Raw genomic sequence first — 14,791 nt, forward strand, 5'->3', positions numbered from 1 at the left:
CCCGAGTGTTCTCCAGGGGAGAAGGAAGGTTTTGTGCACAAAGTCAAGAGGCTTTGTGTACGGCAGCCTGAGGGGGTCCCATTAGAGCAACGGCAACATGCACCCCTCACACACAGACCCCTTACCTGTGCCAATCTGAGCCTTGAAGCGATCTTGCAAGCGGGACACCAGCGCAGAAAGGATGTCAATCCCCAGGAGAACCACCTGCAAGCACAGGACAGATGGCATTTTAGCACACAGCCCTCCACCACCTTGGCCAATGCACCCGAGAGGCAGGAGAAGGGCCTCTCCCCACCCACCCACACCACGGTGCTGCTCAGGTAGGTAACAGGTTGCACAGGTACACTCAACTCCTCCTTGAGCAGCATCTGACAGACAAGCCAAGCTGTTTCCAAAGAGAAGAGCCCCCAAATTATTTCCCCCTGTGACATTTGCAAGCCAAAATTCACTACCAAGGATTTGACAGAGCCAACAACCATAATTGCGGCCCAATGCTAAATTCATACATATATGTGCAATGTACACAATACATTACATGTGCATAACAATTTCAGTATTTGATGTAACTAACATTTCTATTAATTGATTGCAATTATTACATTCATAATTATAAAGCAGTGTGCACTAAGAGCTGCTTAACTATTCACTTACAAAAATTAAACCAAACACTTTTATGACATAACTAAAACCTGGGGGAAGGCACTCTGAGAGAAGCTTCAGGACAGGCTGCGGATTTGAAAAAACCCTCTGATTAACTCAATTTAATGACAGTACCAAAAAAAAATTACATCATCTACCGAATATATTGCATAGCTTGTATAACAGACACTTGGCAAGACCCTGTAGATCACGATAGTTTTGTATGAGACAGCGCTCCGTATGTTTTTAGCGAGGCGCTGAAGTCAGTAACCCCTGGAAGTGTTAGAGACAGCCCGGCTTCCGAGGCGGTGCCACCATGGCTGTCACAGCGCAGCCCCTGTACATACACACATCTATACATACGCGTGTGCACGGGGCGGCCAGCAGGGGGCGCACTCCGTCAGCGCCGCCGCCCGGCGCGGTTGGCCAGCCCCCTATGCAAATTACCACCGGGCTGGCGCAGAGCACTCTGGGTAGCGCCGCCACAGTCGACAAAAAGGCTTAAACCGGGGCCGGAGGTGACACAGAAACACCGCTCTCCGTGCCGCAACCGAGCGCAGCGCGCCCTCGAGCCGGGCAGCGGGGGAGCGGGCCCGGCGGGTCCCCGCCCCTCGCCCGCACCTAGGGCGCGGTTAGCTTTCCCCTAGCGGGGCCGCGCCGCAGTGCTCCCTTAACCGTCCTTATCTTGGGGTTGCGCGGCTGCTCAATGAACGCGTGGTGAGGGCAGCCCTGCTAACGCCTAAAGCAACACACCAGCGCCCGCTTCGTGCGCGGCGCAATTTTTGGAACCTCGCACCGCGGCGTGTGCCCGGCGCGTGTACAACAACGGCCGCTCCACGGCTAACACGAGCCCACAGGAACGAGTCCAGGCTGATACCCGCGGCGACTGAGCTGTTGGTTGGGTCAGGACAGCTGACTCCCCGCCCGGCACAGCAGCATCAGCCGGTGCCGCCAGTCCTGTGGCCCCACCCCCCCCACCCCTATCAGTGTGTGGTTCTTGACCTGGCATCTCGCTGCAAACCAGCGGCGTTCCTGTCGAACACACGCGTGACAAGAAACACGCTGGCTGAGTTATGTTGATTGACAGCATCACCAGTGTCTTTCACGCTACTGCCCACACCAGAAACCCTGACGCTGCAGCGCTCAAACAGCCTTTCAACCCTCCTGCCGCAGATGCCGTGGCTGCTTTGCACACCCGTGGTCAGTGCACAACCCGAGCTTCCTTTCCCTCAGCGTGTCGTATGGATTCACTCCAAATTCAGCCATATAGCTGGGAGCTACGAACAGCGTGCAGAGGAAACAGCCTACTGCACATCTAGTCTCCTAAGAAAGAAACTTCTAATACAAGCACCTGCATCCTAACTTCTCCCAACATAAAACTTCACCTCCAAACAGCTCTCGCAGTTTTCTCCCATCCCGCCCCCATGTCTGTCAGATCCCTCAGCTCCCAGAGCTGGGGTACAGCAGCAGAGCCCCAGCAAGAGGATGGGCTTCAGAACCTCATTACCCAAGAGATGCTTTTAAGAAACATCCCTGCGACCATGACTGCTGGTCATCATCCACAGCTGTCTGATCAGCCATAACCCAGCAGCATCTTGCACAGACAAGTGTGGTGCCTGCAATTACAGAGCTGTGCCTTGGGGATAAACGTGATCCCAGGAGAGGAAGGCATCCATCTCTTCTTCAAACTGCCTGCAAGCCAGAAAGAGCAGGGGAACTCACCACTCAGACACTAAAAGGAACACATGCACAGTGCAAACACAGACAGTTACCCTGCAGTTCGCCTCCAGGATCAGACAGGGAAGATGAGCGAAGCCTCCCAAGAATTTTTGCTGTTGCACTTACAGAAATGGAGAGCTAATTAGCACGATGATTACAGTGGTGGCTTGAACAGCTATTGAGGAAATAACCAAGTGTTACTCCCTTCCATGCTGGATTCCTTTATCAACCATGATGTGCCACCTGCCTCTGGAACTGCTGAAGGTCAGAAGTGGAAAGTTGAAATTGAGTGTGGATTGCGATCCAACAGATCCCTTGTAGAGAAACAGAAAACCCAGGGCATGATCATCAAATGTAGAATGAATCAAATTCCAGCCCTTGCTGCAATGGATTGACTGCACTGAAGAGCCCACTCCAATTTTCCACTGAAGCAGCAACTCAAGTTCTGTCTGAATTAACACACATCGATGATCAGGGGGACCTGAGGAGCGGGGAGACTGTCACACAGGGCCAGGGCAGTGATGGGACATGACAGCAACCCCCGTGTCACTGTGATCCTGCAGCACAGCCCCGCCTGGGGAAGTCAGCCAGGGGCTACCACCCCCTCCTGAGGCACAGGCAGGGCAGGTCTCCATCTGAAATTCCATGGAACGCTGCAGTGCTGATGACTACAGAACTATTCCAGGCTTTTACATCAGCACAGGTCTTGCTTCATGCTCCAAGCAAGGTAGGACTCAACTCACCAATATCTCTAGTAGCACAGCGGACCCCAGCCCTCAACCAAGAAAATACCACGTCAGCAGCTGCTGCTTTTAGCCCCCTACTTCATACAGGTCCCCAAATGGGAGATCTCAGGTCTTCCAAACCCACTGCAGAAACACACAGTGGCACAGCCCTGGGTCTGCAGCTCAGATTATTTGCTTATTTGACTCAGGAGGTTCCCCAAGACAGTCAATAAAGCAATTTGTGCCATCCAGTATTCAGCTCAGTGGCATCTGCTGCTGCTTTGTAATGTCTCAGAGTACTGCTCACAGGCACCAAGCGCTGTCAGTGAGCCCCTCTGCCACCTTCTAGCTGCCAGGTCCCAAGGCACCATCATTCCAAATAAATAAGGCTCTTGTTAGTTCCCAGGATGCAACATGGCCTTTCCCAATACAGAAAACTTGTTATTTTTAAGAGTTCATAAAAAGCTTACTTCAAAAAACTCCAGGTATCTGTCCTCTAATAGCTGGGTGGTGTTGAAAGGCCTTCAGGCAGCTGCACGTATGAGAGAGCAGCCAGCCTATCATCATCTGCTCTAACAGCAAACACGCACCAAGCATGGCAGACAAATAGATGCATCCAACACAGCTTAAAACAAGACACACCTACATGCACTCCCATAAAAGGCCAAGAAAGCAAACTGCATGATCCAGCAGCAGCTGATCCAGCACAAAGTGACCAGAGTGAATCCCAGCCTGGGGCTACCACAACAGCCAGCTCGAACACAGCAGCTCTGGACCATGGTTGACAAGAGACAAGCGCTGTCCTCCGCACTGCACCGTGCCACGCACAGCAGAGATGTGCACACGGCTGCGGTGGTGGCTGCTGCGCAAACGTGTGTCCCGTGTCCCTTGCAGCAAACCGGCCAAGGGCCGGGCAGCACATCCCCGTGAGCCGGCTTCCCGCAGGACCCTCCACACAGTGCAGCCTGAGACCCAACTGGGAATGCTAGAGATACGGTTTCTATCCCAGACACGTCACCAGTTGCTTCATGTTCAGTTTCCTCAACTCCAACACCGTGGTGACACCTTTCAGCTGTTTCAGTTTGCAGTCTGTCTGTGAGGTCTTCCTTGGAGGAGGAAGAGAAGGCAGAGAAAGACAAACTTCTAAATCTCAAAGTGCAAAAAAGACTAAGATAATTCAACCAGGTTTTTTGAATACTTGCTTAGATAACCTTTTAGATTCATAAACAATGACACAGAGAAGCACTTGCATACTTTAAACTTAATATTTTTGTGAAAAGGAAAACTCTTCAGATGACACATTGAGAAGTCCAAGACAAGCACCAAGGTCCTACATCACTGACTGACACAAGACATGAAATATCCACCATAACTGAATGGGGCACCCAAGACCAAGCTAGAGCTAAAGTTAGCTGACATTTGCAAATTTAGTTTTGAAGTCAGGTACATATTCTGGGTGACCACAGCAATAATAATAAAACTCCTGGCAGACAGGCAAACATTAAATTAGCTTAGGAAATACTGAGTGCTGCATTCCACCTGCACACATGCACCCTGGAGGAGTCATCTTCTTCCGCCACTCCAGCAGTTAACATTTCATATTCCAAGGCAGGATCACATCTGCACTGGCAACACAAGTCCATCGCCCCAGCCCAATGATCCTAGTACAGACACAGGTTGTATGTGCCGTTCTGTATGACACAGCTTGTAAAACCAACACCAGCAAGCAAGACTGCAACAGGGGCCCAAATGAACAGGGGAAGATCTAAGATCATTACTCCTGGGTTCTTTCTCTAAAGCCATGAGATACCATCCATTGTGTCACAAGGGTCACTGCTGGACTAATGGAGGCAGCTGAACCAAAACACAATGAAACCAGCAGGACTTGTAAAATGAGCATGAAACCAGCAGGACTTGTAAAATGAGCAAAAACATGCTTACTGAAAGTTTTCCTTCATTCACAAACCTGGAAACAGATGAGCAACTCAATAATGCATTGCTCTAGAGTAAAATCAGTCCCAGAAGAACTAAGGTCACTTAAAACACTAAGAGGTATTAAGAAAAAGTTGTCAGAAACCATCACTACAAGGATGTATTTTTTACAGCTACTGTGAGGACACAAGATCACCTTATGCAAAAGTAAAAAAAATCCCAATAATTACTTTATGGATCCAGTAAAAAAAAAAAAATCCAACAATAATCCAGTTGCCTCTTGAGGTAATAGCTAGAGACACATGAGAAACTCAAAGCAATTCAAGGAAATGCACCACAGAGCAAGAATTCACAGAGCAAGAACTTCACTACAGAAATCCTGAAAAGAAAAATGGGGGGAATGCTTACAAGAACATGATCATTCTGAAATGTGGACATCTCTTCCAGGAAAGCTGACATGGATGTCCTAGGTGAAGGAGCTGGAGTGAGTCAACCCCCAGCCACACTGCTCCCTGCCTCTGCTCAGTGGAACTGAAGAGGTGAATTCCCACAAATAACAAATTCACCCTCTTTTGCACAAATTCTGCGTTAGTCCTTGAGTGGTTGCACATAACCTTGATGAGAAGGAGCCGCACATAACCACTGGGCTCTGTCCAAAGGACATGGAGCGAATCACAAGTTGCAGAGTCACTGCTGTGGAGCACAGGTGGTTTTTCTAAGTCTGAGCAAGGTCGAAGCTCCAGCCAGCAGAGCAGGTAAATCACTACTGACACGAACTACAGTCTGTGCTCAGTCTCCAGGGAAGCAGCACTCATAGTAATACATCAGGAGATGCTGCAGATGAAGTCTCAATTTAAATCTCACTTTCAGCATCAAGAACTGTTTTGGGAAGGCAATCCTGTTTTGGCAGCACCTTACAGGTATGGATACCTGCACGGCAGTGCTCAATGTATAGTATCCTCACATAAAGAACATCAAAACAAAACACCTACACTACAAACTGCTATTGCTTTTGCTTCCTCACCATGAAGCAGTTAAATATCTTAGTCAAAAACACTGCCACTACTCTGTACATTCCCACTGCCCCTACCTGAGCACTTACACTTGCAGCCAGGTCCTCAGCCAGTGAGGAAAAACAGCTGTAGCTCTGTGAGCACCAATGACATCGTGCCTGTGTGTCAGCCGGGGATCAGCCCCACCACATCCTTGAATGAGCTGGTGCCTTTGATGCCAAGTTGCATCTCAGGAGCTCAAGGCAAAATGAAGCACCACACAACAAATGCCAGGATCTCTCTTGCAGAAAAGCAACGAGAATGTCAGGGAAATTAAAAAAAAAAAAAAACCACAACAACAAACAAAACAAAAAAACCCACCAACACATTTCAATGCCCTGCTTTGTTTTTCATGGGAAAATTGAAAGCCTTTATCATGGCAACTAGTAAATTGCTAGTGTAGCTATGCGCCTTATTAATAAATCAGGTTGATTTACCTAATAAGAGTGCTTTCCCCTCCATTACAGACAGAAGCCTGCTACTGTGCAGGGAGAAAGAAATAACATTGGTAATCCGCCTTCAGGCAGAACCATATTAGCTGGTGCACCTCAAAGCTCCCAGCACCGAAGCACTGAGCTAGACTCCATCTCTAATACCTACAGCAATACAAAGTGCTCAGCACATTCTAAAATTCAAACAGAAGTGCTTCTGTGGGTTTAGACAGCATCTGGAAAAAAAAAAGGCAAACACAATCTAGCAGACCATCACCCATTCTCTGCTCCTTTAGGGCTCAAGAAGAGTAGTGAGTATTGTGAGGATGCTCAAATATTCAGCTACCCCCCTTGACCAGTAGCTTCCACACTTCTGAACATCTGCATTTCCAGATTAAACCATTCAATGCAACTTTCTACAACAAGCAGCAATCTTGCGAAGTAGTGATGACAGGCCACATGGATAGTCTCATGAGAAGGGCACCAAATAGGTGACAACACAGCCAAGACCCACTAGCTGCTGAGGGGCAAAAAAAAAAGGTGGGGATCTCTCAGGGAGGCCAAACAGCCATCGTGGTGAGGAGCTGACAAGCTGACACGACTAGAGGGCAGTTACTAGATGGTGACATCTCTTGCTAGTTCAAACTGTAACAGCACTTCCAGCAGCCACAGCCTTTGCAAATCTGTAGAACCACCCTAAGATCTGAAGCTTCCATAGCAGCTCCCAGCCCTGCACAGACTGCCTGCTCAGCATCTATCACACACTCCTGCACCCCTGAGAAGTGTCTCCAGACATCATCCACAACAGTCTAATAGCATGACAATGAATAACTCCTCTGAGAAAAGCAGAAGAAAGGTCCAAGATGCCATTGTTAGCTGCAGCAAGAAAGGCAATAGTCCAAGTAAGTGAAGGATGGGTTCTGGGTAGAGAAAGGGGCCACCGGTGGCAGGAAAGAATGTTTTCTCCATGGAGGGAGGCAGCACCTCAGCAGGAATCCTATTCCTGCAAAGCTGCCCCTTCAGCCCACTGACATCTCTTCACTCAGACGAGATGGTAAGAGCTGACGCACTGACCAGCTGGCCACATGGAAAGCCTTTAATAACCTCCTAACACAAAGACAACAGCTTCCACATTCCGCCAAAACTCCAGATCTGGTAATTACAAAGCCCCTACTGGAATTCCCCCTCAGCTTCTGCCTGAGGAGTCCTTTCTTCACTTTCCATTGCTAAGAATGGCTGGAAAGTGCTGCTAGTACTATAGTGCTCTACCAGCCAAGTAAATAAGCAGCTGATTTCATAGCTCTCAAAGAGTCCAAAAGGTTGACTGTTTAGAAAGAACAACACTAAGTGCTATGCTGGAGTGTGCAGTTGGAAGAAAAGGTGACACATTTAACCAAAGAAAGTTAAATAAAGAAGCTTATATTCTTCATACCTGCAACCATAAGACAACATAAATTTGCATCCAAAGAAAATCATTTCTGGATGCAGACAGACACAAGCCATAGGGTGAGGCAAGGACAGAGCTGGCTGACCCAGCTGCAAACACAGCAGCTCAACCAAAAGAATCCAAGCAAAGCTTTCCATGGAAAGAAAAACAAACAAAAACAAACAAACAAAAAACCCACAAAACAACAACAACAAAAACACACACACACACACAAAAACCCCACAAAACAGGCATGCTCTTGCAGCATATCCTGCAGATCTTCTGGTCAGTTTTACATACAACAGGCCCCACAAATGCTGTTCATATTTCAGAGACAGCTCCTCCAGAGTGCCCGGCATCACAAGACGAGATGATTTCAAAACTTTGTGTGACAAAACTAAAATTCAGATTTTCAAAATATTTCAGAACCAAGCAGCACCCTGATACATGGAGGAAAAAGCCAAATGTGTTGAGAAGCACAGGGAAACCAACCTCTGGGACTAAGCAGCATCCTTGTCAAGTATAGAGGATCTCTCACACATGCTGCCATTCTCTGCCGGACCTATGCCTTCTGCTCCCATCCCCTTAGGGCTAGTGAAGCTGCGGTGACCCGTGTGGTATTGGGAAGCACTGCCCTCAAGGGAAGTCCTCAGCAGTACAGCATGAGGTGTTCCTTCACAGATGAGCCTTGGAGAGGAGACAGTGCATTTCAGATACCTTTCTGTCCCATTCCAGGAAGCCCAGCGGATGACTCTTAGAGCTTTGGGTGACAATACTTCCCAGTCTCTTCTACACCAGTGAGAGGTGCACACACCCAAGCTAGATCTGACCCAGCACCCACAAGATCTAGGACAGCCCATACAGCAAACGTGATGCTTCTCACAGCTTAACTATTCAGTACTGTCGCAACAGATGAGTGAAGACTGAGTGCTACTGGTTTAAGCTGTTGACAGTATCAGCTGCTGCTCTCCCTTAGTCTCCCTAATATAGTTAAATGCTGGTTTTCAATGCATGACAACTTAAAAAGCTTCCAGAGGTTTACTGTCAGTGTTATACCAGTGACTCCAGCTGAAACCAGGCCCCCAGAAAACCAAATGCCACCAATATAAAGAAGGGGACAGTCCCAGTCCTGTCCTGCTCACCCAAGTGTGTCTATGCATGCAGAACCAGACCTTCCACCAGCAGGTATGTCCCAGTACCCATGTGCACTGAGCTGCTGCCAGCATGCACTCTCTGAGCCATTGAGTCATCCTGTGAGGGACCAGGGACACTGGACAACTGGCCCAGGCCTAGCATCCTGCAGACCTCTTCTATACACAGCTTCTGGCTCAGCAGCTCCAGCCAGCTCAGAGCCCCAGACAGTCTGTAATCCAGGCAGACCTCTTGCAGCTGCAGCTCTCTGACATCCAGCTCTTAGCACTGGCCTCGATCAACTCAGGTATTTTTAGTATCTTTTAACTTCTGGCAAGTAGATCTCTTCCAAGATTTCAGAGGAGGTGACAAAGTTGGTGAGGGGTCTGGAGCACAAGTCCCACAAGGGACAGCTGAGGGAACTGGGGCTGTTCAGCCTGGAGAAAAGAAGGCTGAGGGGAGACCTTATCACTGTCTGCAACTACCTGAAAGGAGGTTGTAGCATGGAGGGGGTTGGTCTCTTCTCACAAGTAGCAAGTGATAGGACAAAAGGAAACAGCCTCAAGTTGCGCCAGGGGAGGTTTAGATTGGATATTAGGAAAAATTTCTTCACAGAAAGAGTTGTCAGGCGTTGGAACAGGGAAGTGGTGGAGTCACCATCCCTGGAGGGGTTTAAAAGGCATTTAGACGAGGTTCTTAGAGACATGGTTCAGTGCTAGAGTTAGGTTAGGTTATGGCTGGACTTGATGATCCTGAGAGTCTCTTCCAACCGAAAAGATTCCATGAATTTGATCTATCAGGTCTAGGAAACAGCAATCAGAACGAAAAAAAAAAAAAAAAATTCTGTCTCTGCCCATTTAAAGCAAATGCTAACTTTGAGGGCAATGCTTTCCACATGCTCCCCACATGCCACTTCGCACACACAGGAAATAAACATTCTTCTCCTTCTGAAATATGTTCCTTTCCTCAACTCCTTTTGACCTATGCGCCTGTCCCTTTGCCTTTTTGGCTGTCATCATTGAGATCTGGAGCAACAGCTGAAGCATCACTTTACTGAGCTCTCACAAGAGAATAAAACATCTGTTTTCTTCCCTCGGACTGAAAACAGACGCCTTTTTAGTTGTTTCCAACAGATACTTAATTATATGACAGCATAGTGAAGCACAATGCATCTAAATTAGGGCACACCCTTGGGCCACATTGCTGCACGGCATGTGGTCAGAAACCCAAAATAGTTTTGCAATCTCAGGCAAGCTACCTATCCACAAGTAGGGTCTGAGACTCAGAACCACAGGCAAGGGTGGGTTTCTTGCCTTGGTACTTGGAGGCTGCAGGTGTCTGCAGAACTGCTCCAGAGCAGAACACATGCACCAAGCACTATGCACTGCAGTCCAGCTGCATATTTGTGGCTTTTCTAGCAAGCTGTTTGGAAACTCAGTTGCATACATATAACACTCCACAGCATCCCACTCACCTGATATTCCAGGTTCGAAATGGGTGACAGTCGACACCATGAGACAGCTGTTCAAAAACATCTGCCTGGAAATAGTTATCCTGGATACTGTAGTCCTGTTGGAAACCCACTGCTATAAAAAAACCTCACACAACTGGCATCCTTGGAAGCCACAGGCACCTGGGTGGGCAGCCTGGCAATGGCTGCTTCAAGATCCAACCCGAGACATGAGGGTGGGCTGGCACCGGTGAGGCTCAGCTCAGTGTCTATGCTGTGTCTGCTCTGCGGCTGAAGCACTCCTGGCTCCAGAGCTGTTATACCAGTGAGACACTTTACGGAGGAGGACACAAAAAAAAAAATCAATAAAAAAACAGCAAACAAGCCATCTGAGCAGCTGATAGCACAAGCGGAAAATAAGTGGAAAATTATAGGCACAAACCACATACATTGGGCTTTTAGAGTTGGATATAGAAGCCACATTTAAACAAGTCAGGCAAATAATTCTTACCAATGGTCTAGGACTTCAGCTACACAAACAAGCATCCCTCACATTAGAGGCTTCTTGTGGATTAATACAAGAAAGGAATTAAGTGTTCAACTAAATCATTAGCTCTTAGATTAATTATCTTAAGTAGAACTCTGAAGAAACTGAAATACACTAATAGCTTCTGTTCCTCTGATGTAATACCAGAAGCCACCCAGTTCAGCGCAGGGCACACAAAAGGTGACATCCTGGGAAAGCACAGCCCAATGAAGCAGGTACCTCTCCTTGCCTTTCACAATGTTTTCACCATGTTCTCCTCTCCTTCACAACTCCCATCATTATTTTCAAAGGGTAAGCTGAATCAAGTGTTTAAAAAACCACTTTGTTCATTATTTTAGAAGACTGGATGACTTATTTTGTAATTCTGTTATTTTCTCAAAGAGTTCTGTTTTCACTGGATATTTATTAAAATAACCTTCTAACCTTCTGCTGAACTGCTTGCATACATTTATGCAAGCAGTTAATAGCACACACACTAAAAAAATGCAAAAACTTAAGAATCTGAGTATAGCTTTGTAAAAAGAGACTGTGCCAGGCTTCAGGGAGGGAGGTTTTGTTGGCTGGTTTTGGTTTTGTTTTTTTTTTCACCTCAACATTGCAGAAACCTGAAGCAACACTGAAAAGCAACTTTGAAGAAGAATAAATGTGACCTGCTGGATGCAAGTTATATATCACCTCCTAAAAGGAAGGGAACAACAGTTACCCAGTTTTTTCCAAATTGTTCCCTCTAGTGAAAAAATCAACAAGTTCAGGTTTATGATGGTTTGGTTCTTTTGTTAAGAAATCTAGAAATATTTGTAATTTGCCAAGGCAAAGACTCGGGTGTCTCCTGTCATCACGGGCAGGTTCAAAGATGCCTTTTTTTTCCCTCCAAGACTGCAAGGGAGGCTTCATGGAATATTTGAAAGCACAAATGAGGTGCCCGCTTAACGCTTAAACTGAAACCAGCAGCACCCAGTGATGCCTAAGAATGTGCCCTTCGCATCTTTGAAACCTCTTCATTCTACACCATCTCATCTCTTTCTGTTCATACGGGTTGGAAGTTACACAAGCCTTCCTCCTTTTGTAACTTCAGAAGTCGTTACTTGACTTGGAGGCAACTATTTTAAACTAAAGTGCTCCATTATTATTAAGCAACTTCTTTTACACAGAAGGGAAAGCACAGTCATTCTGAGAACTCCCAGAACCAAAACCTGATGTCTTGGGAATTCTGAAATAAGGCAGACACAAAGCTGGACATGACAGTGGGACACTTCACCTGACGTGAAAAGGATGCCAGGTTGTTTCCTGCCATCCCATCCAGCCCTGCTGCACATATATATGGAGTTAAAAGACAGAATAGCCCTCCAACCTTTAGCCTAATAGGGCTCACCAATAAAATTGAGTTAGACGGGGTCTCCAATGGCCAACTAGGTTCAACACCATCCCCACTCCACTGCTCAAAATTAGATCAGGTTGGTCACATTTCTACAATGCATTTTGTTTTACCCTATTCCTAACATACAGGTATTCAGCTGTCATTGACTTAAGTATTCATTAAAACTTGAAATAGTTTTATACATTCTAGTTAGACATAGGCTTATCAATTCATGAATTAGTGAGCTTCTGCATCACGACCAATAAGACTTTGCTATGAAACAGCAGAACTAATTTTATTTTTTTAATTCCTCTCTAAATACAGTAGTACAAGCAGGCAACAACTTGTAGCCCCCAAAGACTCCAGCTACATGACCTGATCCATGACAATCTTGAAACAGGGTTTCATGCAGGTATAAAGAATCTGAGACATGAATCACACAGCAAGATCAGCAACCTCATGTGTCAAACTCAAATACTGCCAGCCATAGGAGGAATTAGTATATTCTTTTCAGCAAAGAAATTACATTGGTTTTTTGGTTTATTTATCTAGCAAGTTTTGTTTAACTTGACATGACCTGATAAAAATAAAAAGTTCAAAGTCACACACAGCAATAAGCTCCAATTACTATCCCTCTATCAGTCCGTGCCAGTGGCAGCTTTGTTCAGCAAGGAGGAGGGATCGCTGCCAGCAAGTCTTTTGCAGTCCAGTGCACAGAGACTATTCTAGAAGAACAGGCGGTTTTCCCAGATAGTTACTATATCAGAGGAGAAAACATTAGTTAGAGAAAGAGGAGCTAAGATATGGTGATGACCAAGGATAACACCAAGAAACATAACATGCTTTCCTGATAACACCGCTAGTGGTGCAGGTTAGAGGTCAAGCGGTCACTTTTTCTTCAGCACAGACATTGGGAGAAAAGTCAAGCACATCAGTTGCTAAATCATCCACAAAATAAACATCACTAACTGATGAGGAAGAGAATCCAGCTACAGTTACTATTCTTCTTGCCCGTCATCTTTTTCCTCCTTTAGGCTAATGACACTATCCTGCACCCTGGCAAGACAGGAAATATAATCCAGTGTTTTTCAAGAGCTTTCATATTCTCATCAGGAACTACAGAGCATTATTACTATCATAAACTTGTCATGCTGAGGTCTAGCAGTACTGTATGCTGGAAAGATGTATTATTTGGCTACTCTGTATACATCTGCCTGCAGTGTTGGGACACTGCCAGTATGCAGTCCAGTTACAAATAAAGTTTAGCCTAAGATCTATACATGCAGAAAAAAAAAAAATCCATGCAGAGCTACTCATATACTCACATCACCATTTAAAGAGATTTCTCCTCCCTCCTTCAAAGGACTTGAAATTTTTTTAAGAGTGCACATATACATTCTGTTCTTTGTCTTCAAATTCATACATCAAAAAAGATGCCACGAACAGAAAGCAACAGAAGCGAAGCACAGATTCTTCATTAACTCTTTATTTAAAGAAAGAAGATAACTGAAAGAGATGTACAGGCCCTGCACTGTTTTTTGATCTATCTTGACTTTTTAGTCAACCAAAGGTAAGGAGTTCAGATTTGCTGCTATGGGCCAGATGTTGACCCATCAGACTAGCACAAACCTAGAATCTGAAGCCATCTGTTTGCACTCACCTCATTCTCCCCAGAAACTGCACACTTCTTGCCTTTTGATAATTCAGACTGTGAAGATCACCTATATTGTATTAAGTGGGGAAAAAACAATTCCAGAAACAGGTTTTTAGCTAAGCTATTTCAGTCTACTAAGTAGATCCCATGCTCTCCAAATAGCTGCCTGGTTATGTGCTGACCTTACATATGCCTTGATGGTTTCTTTAAGTGACTCATTAAATCATCTAAGATACTGAAAACTTTATTTTGCAAGACAGATTAATTCAGTTGCATTATTTTTTCCATAAAATTCCTCTTGCTCACTAGAAAATTAGGACTAGAAGTCAGGATATGCCAGCATCAACAGCTTCCTTTTATCCTTCATCCTCAGCAAAAAACACAAGGTCCCAGGCAAAATACCCATGGAAAGCAGTCTCACTCCCTGCTCCCCAGAGCTTAGTCTGAAATCCCTTCTTAGGAGGGTTTGAGAAGAGATATAATACTGAAAACCCACCACACCAATTTTATGGTTCGTTTTTCTTGTGTGAAGCAGCATGCAGGTAAATAGCACCCTTCCAGCCTACACTGTCTCTGAAAGGACACGAAGGTATTTTGTTTCCAACTTTACAGCAGGAAACCGGTGCTGTTCTGAGCAGCACAAACCAGACTTGCAGTAGAGCCAGGATTAGGCTCCCAGGTCTGCCTCCCAAGCCTTCAGCCAGTTCTTCAGCCTCCGCGCAGGAGAT

At 46.1% G+C, this 14,791-nt stretch overlaps 1 protein-coding gene across 8 annotated transcripts in view; it reads right to left on the minus strand.

Moving 5' to 3' along the window:
• CLASP1 (cytoplasmic linker associated protein 1) overlaps positions 1 to 14,791 on the minus strand; it is a 156,073-nt gene that overhangs the window by 121,331 nt on the left and 19,951 nt on the right. For all 8 annotated transcript variants that reach the window (XM_080346549.1, XM_080346551.1, XM_080346545.1 and 5 more), the window contains exon 2: positions 126 to 204. In XM_080346549.1, the coding sequence (XP_080202675.1) occupies positions 126 to 204 (79 nt within the window). The remainder of the gene's footprint in view (positions 1 to 125; positions 205 to 14,791) is intronic.

The sequence above is a fragment of the Nesoenas mayeri genome, assembly GCF_963082525.1.
Source record: "Nesoenas mayeri genome assembly, chromosome: 6".
Classification (NCBI taxonomy): domain Eukaryota; kingdom Metazoa; phylum Chordata; class Aves; order Columbiformes; family Columbidae; genus Nesoenas; species Nesoenas mayeri.